The sequence below is a fragment of the Herpailurus yagouaroundi genome, unplaced genomic scaffold (genome assembly GCF_014898765.1).
Source record: "Herpailurus yagouaroundi ecotype Mexico unplaced genomic scaffold, PumYag 220, whole genome shotgun sequence".
Classification (NCBI taxonomy): domain Eukaryota; kingdom Metazoa; phylum Chordata; class Mammalia; order Carnivora; family Felidae; genus Herpailurus; species Herpailurus yagouaroundi.
Window position 1 is genome coordinate 2,840,540 of NW_024412451.1, and position 10,654 is coordinate 2,851,193.

Below are 10,654 nucleotides of genomic sequence, written 5' to 3' on the forward strand. Positions count from 1 at the left end.
GAGGAGAGGAGAGGAGAGGAGAGGAGAGGAGAGGAGAGGAGAGGAGAAAATAAAGTAACTATATTTCAAAACATTTAGTGAGAGGAGTGGCACTGTTATATTTTTGGCAAATCTCTTCAGTGTCTGGTTCAATAGGAGACAGCTGGATTCTTGTGGCTGCTCCTACATTTGGTCTGTTGCGATATCCCCTGCCCCGTGGCCTCTGGAAATCTCCACTGTATACTCATGAGAGAAAGTGAAAAGGGCTAGTAATATCTTAGCATTATACGCAAATAGTTTTGACCTCATGGACACCCTAAAAGGGTCTTGGAGACTCTCCAGGGTGTCCTGGGCCACGCTTTGAGAACCACTTAAAGGGTGAGCTTCAGTATACAGGGGGCCTGGGGGAGGGTGGAGGATGAGGTCAGGGATGGGGTGCATGAGGACGGAGAAGAGAGAGACTTCAAGAGACAGCCATCCACAGAGAGAGGTAAGGATGGGAGGGACTTTGTAGAAAAGGCAAGGCAGACAGACGGATAGATGCACAGAGGGGGCCAGTGATCCTTTGCTGACCAGCAGAGTAGAAACTCACTGACCTCTCCCCTTGTGTCCTTCTTTCCTTGCAGGTCTACTCACCGGTGACCCCAGTGCCCACCATGGCCCCCCTCAACTCCTACATGACCCTGAACCCTCTGAGCTCTCCCTACCCCCCCGGGGGGCTCCCTGCCTCTCCGCTGCCCTCAGGACCCCTGGCGCCCCCAGCCCCCGCGGCACCCCTGGGGCCCACCTTCCCGGGCCTGGGTGCCAGCACTGGTGGAGGCAGCAGCTCAGGGTACGGGGGCCCGGGCCCGGGGCTGGTGCACGGGAAGGAGATGCCAAAAGGCTACCGGAGGCCACTGGCCCATGCCAAGCCGCCATATTCCTACATCTCGCTCATCACCATGGCCATCCAGCAGGCGCCGGGCAAAATGCTGACCCTGAGTGAGATCTACCAGTGGATCATGGACCTCTTCCCTTACTACCGGGAGAACCAGCAGCGCTGGCAGAACTCCATCCGCCACTCCCTGTCTTTCAACGACTGCTTTGTCAAGGTGGCGCGCTCCCCAGACAAGCCAGGCAAGGGCTCCTACTGGGCCCTGCACCCCAGCTCAGGTAACATGTTTGAGAATGGCTGCTACCTGCGCCGCCAGAAGCGCTTCAAGCTGGAGGAGAAGGTGAAGAAGGGGGCTGGGGGGACGTCCACCTCCAGGAACAGTGCAGGGTCTGCTGCCCCGGCCACCACGCCTGCTGCCACGGTCACCTCTCCCCCCCAGCCCCAGCCTCCACCGCCTGAGCCCGAGGCCCAGGGTGGGGAAGACGTGGGGGCTCTGGACTGTGGCTCTCCCCCTTCGTCCACCCCCTACTTCGCTGGCCTTGAGCTCCCAGGGGAGCTGAAGCTGGATGCACCCTACAATTTCAACCACCCCTTCTCCATCAACAACCTGATGTCGGAACAGACACCAGCACCTCCTAAACTGGACGTGGGGTTTGGGGGCTATGGGGCAGAGGGTGGGGAGCCTGGGGTGTACTACCAGGGTGTCTATTCCCGCTCTCTGCTTAACGCATCCTAGCAGGGGCGTGGGAGCGTGGTGGGTGGGGTATGGCTGTAGCTCCCACCATCTGGCCCTTGGGGCCTGACCCACCTGGTGACACTTTGCTTGTCCCGTCAGTTAACATCTTGGCTGGTCTGTTACTGTGGTGACTGCTGTCTCTGTGGGCATCATGTCTATCCTTTGGGTACTGTGATGACTGCCATCGACATGGTGGTGGGCCCGCTGGGTGTTACAAAGACTGCCGTATTGATCGATGTTATAAGTTGATCCATTGGGTGCTCTGATGGCTGCCATCTTGGATGACATTTTAGTTGGCCCTTTGGACATGGTGATGGACGTCCTCTTGACTGACCCTTTGCATGTGATGGTGATACCATTGCAATTACAACTTCTTTGGCCCGTTGGGGGCTGTGATCCCTTCTTTCTTGGGGAACTTCTTGGCATAGGAGATGCCAAGTTGGCCAACATCCTGCATAACATCTTTATTTGGCCCATTGGGTGCTATGATGGCCACTATCTTGGTTGGCTGACATTACCAGTGCACCCTTGTGCACCATGACGGCCATCACAGCCCCTGTGTTGACCATGTCATCACCATCTCTTTGGTGCGAGTTGAGTGAGGAATGGAGGTGAGAATATCCCTTGTTTTTTTTTTTTTTTCGGGAGCCTATTCCCCCTCTCTGGTCCAGGAGAATCCAGAAAGGACTGGCTAGGGTGTGGGAAATTTCTACTGAAATCTGGTTCTTGCCTGGGAAGCGGGATACTGGCTGTGTTTGACCATTAAAGGCACTGTTTCTGCCTCTCGTTGAATGTCTCGTTTCCTTGGCCGGCGGGCCCTGTGGGGCTTGAACACCTGAATTGTCGTTTCCCTGTCCCCCAGGAGCTGGCTGCCTCTGGGGGAGGGGCTGGGGGAGGCATCGACCTGACCTTTGGCTCTTTGCTGTCCCTGACCCCAAGGACAGTTTGCTCATAGATAGCAGCCCCCGCAGCAGTGGGGCCAGGGCAGAAGGGGGAGGTGGCTCTGCAGTGACCAAGGCCATCTCCCCACCCCCACTCCCCAGACACACACCTCTCGCTCTGGGGCCCAAGGAGCCTAGGGGGCTGCTCAATTTTTGGTTAAGCTGGGGAGGAAGGGAAGGGACAAACAAAGCGTTAATTGAAGGACATGTTGTGTGGGGCTTATCCGTGTGTGGGGGGGTGGGGGGGTGGGCCTGTATTGGTCCTAGGATATTACTGTGCCCACTGAGGTCTCTGTGGTCTGCCTGTTGTTACCTCTGATTGTTACCTATTGTTCATATCCCTCGATTGTGTGGGTTTGCATGTCTGTTCTTACCCTGGGTGCTAACTGTAGGTGTCCTGATTTTGTGGGGTTTTTTAAAATTTTTTTAATGTTTATTTATTTATTTTGAGAGAGAGAGTGCAGGCGGCAGCAGGAGGGGGGGTGGGGGGAGGGGCATGGAGACAGAGAGAGAGAGAGAGAGAGAGAGAGAGAGAGAATCCCAAGCAGGCTCCACACTGTCAGCGCAGAGCTTGACGCGGGGCTCAAACCCACAAACCGTGAGATCATGACCCGAGCCGAAATCAAGAGTGGGGCGCTCAAACCGACTGAGACCCCCAGGCGCCACTAGCCTGGGATTTCTTACCGTTTTGTGTGTGTTGTTCTCTTCATACACCTACCCCTGGGGCCTTCTGGGTCTCACACTATCAGGTGCGGGTCTGTGTCTGTTTGTGTGCAAACCTGCGGCCCCGAGGAATCTGTGTGGCTCTATCCGTGTCGCGGGCCTGCCTGTCACTATGTGTCTTACGTGTACCTCTGCGAGTCGGCATCTGCCTGCGTGTTGACAAGCGCCCGCCTGGGTTTGCGCAGCGCGCCTGTCACTTCTGGCCGCAGGCATGTGGGGGGAAGGAGCTCGGTCTGCCTTTGGGAGCTGTGGGTCTCTGGGTGTCTCTGTTCCTCCAGGTCTCTTCCCTAGGCTCTGGGTCTGGTGTCAGTCGCTCAGATGTCCCGAGCGCACGGATCTCATTTCACGGAGGAGAAGCGGAGGTTCAGAAGGAAAGGCCCCGGGCCAACATCGTTCAGCCGGGCTAGAGCAGGTGGCCAGGCCTGCTCTCCGGTTTTTTTTTTGTTTTTTTTTTTGTCCTTTCCTTATTTGGGGTTTACCTTTCTTGGTTCTTGGTTCTTGCTTGCCCGGTCATTCATTCATTTGTTCGTTAGCATTCGTTCGGAGACCAAAGGCTGTCTGTTTACGTGTTGTGTGATGTCTCCCCCGGTTTCTCTGTGTTCATCTTTCGGTCTCTTAAAAAAAAAATTTTTTTTAACGTTTATTTATTTTTGAGAGGCGGTGGGGAGGGGCAGAGAGAGAGAGGGAGACCCAGAATCCGAAACAGGCTCCAGGATCTGAGCTGTCAGCGCAGAGCCCGACACGGGGCTCGAACCCACGAACTGCGAGATCATGACCTGGGCCGAAGTCGGACGCTTAACCGACTGAGCCCCCCAGGCACCCCCATCTTTCTGTCTCTTAATGTCACCTTTCTGTGGCACCCTGTCCCTAGCCCTGTCTCTGGACTTTGTCTCTTGGCTGTTTTGAAAATTTTACTCATCCTCGGGATGCCTTCCTCTTCTGTGGTCTGCCTTGTGCTTTCTCTCTCATTCTCTCCATTGCTTTGACTCTGTCCCTTGCTCTCTCTGGGCTCTGGGTCTCTCCCTCCTTCTCTTGGGGACTGTGACTCCTTTCTGGGGTCGGCCTTCCCTTTCCCGCCTTTGGATCTCTGGCCTCCCTCCTCCTCCCTGAGTTTCTGCCCCTACCTGCCACCTCGCAGGCCAGGCCCTCTATTTCTGTCGCTGTGCCCGCCCTGCCGCCGCGGCGGCGGGGTGTCGGCCCCCCCCCCCCCCCCCCCCGCCCCCTGCCGTGCTGGCTCGCGTCAGCCGTCCCACCGGCCTCGCTGTCCTGGGCAGGCCGGGGAATTCCTCCTGGTTCCTGGAAAAAACAACTGGGGCCGAGAGAAAGGCCCTCAGTCTCCCCGGGCGCCTGCCCCCCTCCCTCGGGCCTGGGGGTCTCTCCCGGAGTCGGCCGGCCCGAGGCAGGAAGCCCTGCGGTTTCTGGCTTCTCCCAGGCGGCCTCCGGATCTGGCCCCCGCCCCCCCGGCCAACAGCCCAAATATTATTCCGCAGGAGGAGTCGGTGGTGGCGGGAGGAGGCCCAGGCTGAAAGAGGCTTTCAGGGCGGCCAGGCCTGGGGCTTCCTGTCCCCAGGCTTGGGCCTCAGATCGCCCCAGTAGGGACCTCAGGTGGCCGGAGGGGCGGGTGTTGTTGTAGGGTCCTGGGGGGGAGGGTGGGGCCATCCGTCAGGGTGTCTGGTGGCCACCAGCTCGGGCTGGCGTGGGCAGGTGTGACCCCCACCCCAGGGACAGCCGGCTGATGTCCAGCGTGGAAAAGTACCACGGTCAGACGTGGGACGCATGGACAGACATGATGATGCCAGCGATTGGGGATGGAGGGACAGCCGTGGGGACACAGAGAAGCCTGGGCTGGGACAGGTGAAACTGGACAGAGCCTATAGGCCTGAGGTGACATGGTCCAAGGGAGGGGCCCACGGCTGGGGAAAAAGAGGGCCAGGGCAGGGTCCCAGCTGCAGGCAGAGGTCCAATTGTATCGGGAGGCGTGCGATAACCATGACGGAGGGAGTAATCCTGACAATGGCTCCTAGGGGCTTATCACCGGTCAGGTATTATGTGAGCACCTTACAGAATGGATTGGCCTCATCCTTCCCACCACCCCACCCCCATTTTATTCTTGTGGAAACAGAGGCCGGCTGGAAGAGGTGAAGCCACCTGCCCAAGGTCACACGGTTAGTGTAGGGGGGGAGCTAGGCCTTGAACCCAGGCAGTCGGGCCCAGAGTCAGTGCCCTCCACCGCTGTGCTGTCCTAGAGCACAAGAGGGGTGACAGCAAGGTGGGGGGGAACTTGGGGTCCCGACCTGTCCCTCAGAGTCCCCCCACCACCACCATTCCCTACCACAACCTGCACCAGGAGGAGGGAAGCATGTCCAGAAGCCAGCAGTCGGGGTGCATTGCAAGTGTGTGTGTGTGTGTGTGTGTGTGTGTGTGTGTGTGTGTGTAAAGTGTCCCATCTCTATCTTGGTGTGAACATGTCAGGGTCATTACGTGACAGGCTTATGTGTTCCTCATGACATGTGTCTCCGGTCAGCGTATCAGTGTGTGTTGTATGTGCCTGTCTGTCACTGTGTCGTCTCTGTCACTGCTTGTGTTTTGTCATCGTCCCTCCGCGCCTAACAGTGTGCTTGCCCCTCCTCGTATCCCGATGTCCATTACTGTGTGTGTCTGTCACTGCGTCTGTTAACAGTGTGCCTCTGTGACTGGGTCCTATGGGTCTGTTTATGTCTCCGACACTCTGGGTCTGCCTATATCTGTCCCTGTTTGTCACCATGTCTGTTCCCCTATGTGTCACCATCTACCCAGGTGTCACCGCGTTACTCACCACCCAGGCCACAGGTGGGCGTGTCGGGCCCACTGGTGCCAGGGCTGGGGCCCAGCCCATCCCACCCTCGCCTGCTGTGGGCCAGGCTGGGTGCCTGTTTGCAATGCCCGGCCACAGGTAAACACCAAGATCCGGAACCCAAGGGCCACCTCCCTCACCTCTGCTCCCTGTCCCTCAGCCTGCCCCGGACTGGGCTGCGCCAGAGCCCCACGGGCGCTGTCCCCAAACTGGAGACTTGCCCTGACCCTCCCCTCACCCACGGTCACCAGCCTCCCAAGCCCCCAGCCTCGGCCCAGCCCTGTCTCTCTGTCTTCTCTCTCCGTCTGTCTCTCTCTGGCTTGTCCCTTTCTCTGTGGCTCTGCCTTTCTCTGGAATGACCTTTGTCTTCCTTCTGCCACTGTCCCCTCTACTCCATCTTTCTCTGTTCTTTCTCGGTGAAGGTCGATTTCTCCCTTTTCCTGGTCTGTCTCCGTTGGAGTCTGCCTTCTCTCCCTGCCCCTTGGGTCGCTGACTCTCTATCTCTCTCTCTGCCAGTCCTTCTGTTGCTCTTTCAGACTTGAGAAGTTTTTCTCTCTCCTCCTGTCACTGTGTCCTTCTCAGCCCATGTCTCTCGCTCTTGGCCACTCTCTGTGTGTGTCTCTGAGCCCCCAACCCCCACAGGAGCCAGCTTCTGTCATCCTGGGGCCCTTGGGAAAGTGCATGGCCCCCAGCCTCCTGCCCCCAGCCCGCTGGTATATATATATATAAAGGTATATGTACATATTATTTATATCTGTACCCGGGGGCAGGAGGGGCAGACACTGGGGCCTTTGTGTAGCCACTGCCCGCTGCCTGCCCGCCCGCCACTCCTCTCCCTTCGTCCCTGCTACCCGCCCGCCTCCACTCCCCCCCCCCCCCCCCGCACAGAAAGGTTCCTGTGGGGCCTGCCAGCTTCCTCTGCCTGAGGTGTGAGTGGGCACGCCACGGGCGAGGCGGGCAGGGGGGCCTGGGGACTTTTCCAGCTGCAGGGAAGCTTTCCGGGTGGGGAAGGAATGGGACTTCTCAGCCGGCTGCTGTCTGTCTGTGTCTGTTGTCCCTGGGTGTCCCCCGGGTCCTTACCTGGCTTCTCCCTGGGAGTCTGTCCATCCATCTAATGTCATTCTGACTTTTTCTCTGCTGGTTTGGGGCGTATTCGCTCGTGCACACGCTGTTGTTGGGCACATGTACTAGGCCCTCTGTTGAGCCCCAGACACAGATAAATGAGATGCCGTCCATCCCAGCTGATTCTTTGCAATTACTGTCTCAGGGCTGCTATCTCTTCACTCAGCGCTCTTTCCCTTCCCATGAAAACATAACCCAAAGTCCTTACCGTGGTCGATGTTTCCCCGGTATCCCTGTGACCCCATTCTTTTTCTTTTTCTTGGTTAAGATCTTATTTTTTTAATTAAAAATTTTTTTTATGTTTTATTTATGTTTGAGAGCAAGAGAGACAGAGCACGAGTGGGGGAGGGGCAGAGCAAGATGGAGACACAGAATTGGAAACAGGCTCCAGGCTCTGAGCTGTCAGCACAGAGCCCGACAGACACAGGGATCGAACTCACAGACCTCGAGATCATGACCTGAGCCCCAGCCGGGTGCTTAACCAACTGAGCCACCCAGGCACCCCGTTAAGATCTTGTTTTTAAGTTATCTCTATGCCCAACGTGGGGGCTCGAACTTACAACCCCGAGATCAAGAGTCACACGCTTTACTGACTGAGCCAGTCACGCGCCCCACTCTGACCTCATTCTCCTACCTCTCCCCTTTGCCATGGCTGCCCTGGCCACCTGGCTGCTTCTGGAACAAACCAAGCAGACTCCTGCCTCAGGACCTTTGCATGTGCTATCCCCCTAGATTTCCCCCGGCTTGCTCCCTTGCTTCCTTCAATTTAGTGTCATCTCCTCAGTGAGCCCTTCTCTACCTCCTCCTTTATGGCAGCAACCTCCATCACTCTGTATCCCCTTCCCCTGGTTTCTTTTTTCTTCTTAGGACTCACTGCTCCATGGCTGTCACATTTTATGGGTCTGTCTGTACCTCTTACATGAACGTCAGCTCCATGAGAGTAGGGGCTGCATTCTGTTCCCTGCTGTTCCCTATCCGTCCTTTAAACTAGCCCTGTGCTAGGCAATGCTGGGTTCATAGTGGTGACTGAGACGGCTTCAACCCTGCCCTCATGGGGCCGACAGTCGATTTCCCAATGACGATCCAGAATGTGCAGGGCCGGGATAGGGGAGTGCAGGGTCTGGGAGAGCCCAGAAATGGCACTGGACACAGCTTGGGGGCCAAGGAGGGCTTCCTGGAGGAGGTGGTAGCTGAGCAGAGACCTGAGGGATGAGTAGGAGTGAGCCAGGCCTTGTCGTGGGGACCAACTGATCGAGACAGACCCAGCCTCGCTGCTCGTCTTCACAGATCTCCGTTCTCTCCCTCTGCCTCGTAGAACTTCACTTGATCTTAGCCAGAAGGCCGAGAAGCGATCTGTCTTCACAGAACTTGCGTTTCAAGATGTCTTAACTCTCTAGTTTAAACCCGAACCTTTCCTTGATTCCACAGTCTCCCCTTTCTCCTGCTTTCAAATGCTCTCTCCCTCCTTCTAGGTCTCTATTCTTGGTGTCTCATCTGTGTATCTCAGGCTCTCTGCACCTATCTGGGTATTTCTCTCTTCTGAACGTCTGTCTGTCCCTGTTTTTACCTCGTTTCCTCCATCTCAAGAGGGTCTTTGAGCTCTCTTGTCCCCCTCTGGGTCTGTCCTCTTCCAGTGAGCTGGTTTTTCTATACCTTTCCACCTCTGTTGTCTCCCATCTTTCCCTGGGTCTGTCTGTGTCTCCTTTCTGGAAGTGTCTTCACCTACTCACGGATCCCCCCAATACATCCAGAATCCCTCCACTCTGGCCCCACCCTGGCACTGGGGGAAGGGGGACTGATTTAGCCCCCCACACCCACACAGGTCAGGCCGTCTGCTCCGTTAATGGTTAACTCAACCTCTATCTAGAATACACACACCAGCCAGGCTGGGGGTGACTCCCCTGCCCACCCCCCTACCAGCTGTTCTTAAAGGACCAGGTGCCCTCCATAGCTCTTTAGCCCTCACTGGGGACCCTGGCGTCTGGAGGCCTCTCGCCCTGGGGATGGGGGAGGGGGAACGACCCAGTGCTTGGGTCTACAGAGCTGGGGCAGGGGAGGCCACAAGATTGCCAGGGATGGGTGCCCAGGCCTGGAGCTCCATCCAGCGTCTCCCTTGCCCCAGGCTTATCGCCTGTATATTTAATCAGGGGTGGTTTTCCCAGCCCTGCCCAGGGCCCAGGCTGGCAGTACCGGGGGTGACAGAACACCTGAGACCTGATGGCTGGGGGAGGGGAGGGGACCCCTCAGCCCAAGAGCTGGCGGTTTAAGAGTTGAGCGTCCTTCAGATGCGGAGGACAAAGTCCCAGGGTCCTTAATGTTTGGGATTCGGGCCATGTGACTCTGCAAGATGTGTGCGTCGGACACGTGGATAACCAAGCAGATGGGTCCAGACTTTAAGGTCTTCCAGATTTCGGCGGTGGAACACCCGTGTTCCTGAGATCCGGGGCAACCTGGGGTTTCAGGGCTGTAGGACAGTGCTGTGCGGTCAAAGGACACACTACAATCTCCCCGCGCCCCCCCCCCCCATCTTTCTGTCCATCCACTGGCCTTGGCGCCCCGCATTCCCCCTTCCCGCAGTCTCCACTTCAGGGTCGCAGAGACACCGGGGGTCTAGGCTGGGCTCTTGGGGCAGCCCCCTCCCCTTAACCCTTGCTTTGCCGCAGCCTGCTCAGGCCCCGCCCCTTGACGCCAGAGAGCAGGAAGTCCTGGTTAATGATCAGCCCGTCGGGACAGGTGCGGGACAAGGCCGCGCACATCAGAGGCTGCCGCGGGGGGGGGGGGGGGGGGGTGCCTTTCACCCTGCCAGTCACGGTGTCCTAGGATGGCCACCGTGGAGACTGGCCTCCCAAGATGGGTGCGAGCAACGCAGCTCAGGGCACCACCAGAGGTGGGACGCAGTCACCTTGTTTCCAAGGACCCTGTTAGTGTACCCCATGGAGGTAATTTTCCTCTTTCCTAGGGCGGTCCCTCTAAGCAATGTAACGTAATTCTCTGCCTGCTGAGCAAGAACTCACTGCCCATCCCTTCTAGGAAGCCTCCTAATGCCTCTCTCCTTTCCCCTCCCCTCGCGGGCGCTAGTCCCCCACACCTTGGGTAGATACAGGGGCGGGACCAGAAGAGAAACCGAATTCCCGAGCATGGCTCTGGTTCCCATGCAAGGAGCTTCCCGTGCTCGCTAAGCCTCAGTTCTGTCCTCTGGAAAACGGGCAGATGGCTAGAACGCTTGACCAGTGGCCAGCACTTCTGAAAAGCGCCAGGGGGCCCGCCTGAGTGGAGGGCGCCACCTGGAGGCCACCACGCATCGTCCTTTCCCTGCAGGATCAGTTCGGTCCCAAAGAGGGCGCAGCGTCTCACACAACTAAGGGACCAAGAAGGAAAAAAAAAAAAACCATCTTTCGGTTTATTGAAGGAGGAAAAGGGGGCGGGGGGGGGCAATAAAATGCTTT

At 57.4% G+C, this 10,654-nt stretch overlaps 1 protein-coding gene across 1 annotated transcript in view; it reads left to right on the forward strand.

Moving 5' to 3' along the window:
* The window catches only part of FOXA3 (forkhead box A3), a 7,305-nt gene extending 5,334 nt beyond the window's left edge, over positions 1-1,971 (forward strand). The window contains exon 2 of the mRNA XM_040457455.1: positions 606-1,971. Coding sequence (XP_040313389.1) covers positions 606-1,589 — 984 coding nt within the window. The 3' untranslated portion in view covers positions 1,590-1,971. The remainder of the gene's footprint in view (positions 1-605) is intronic.
* The last annotated feature ends 8,683 nt before the right edge of the window (positions 1,972-10,654 follow it).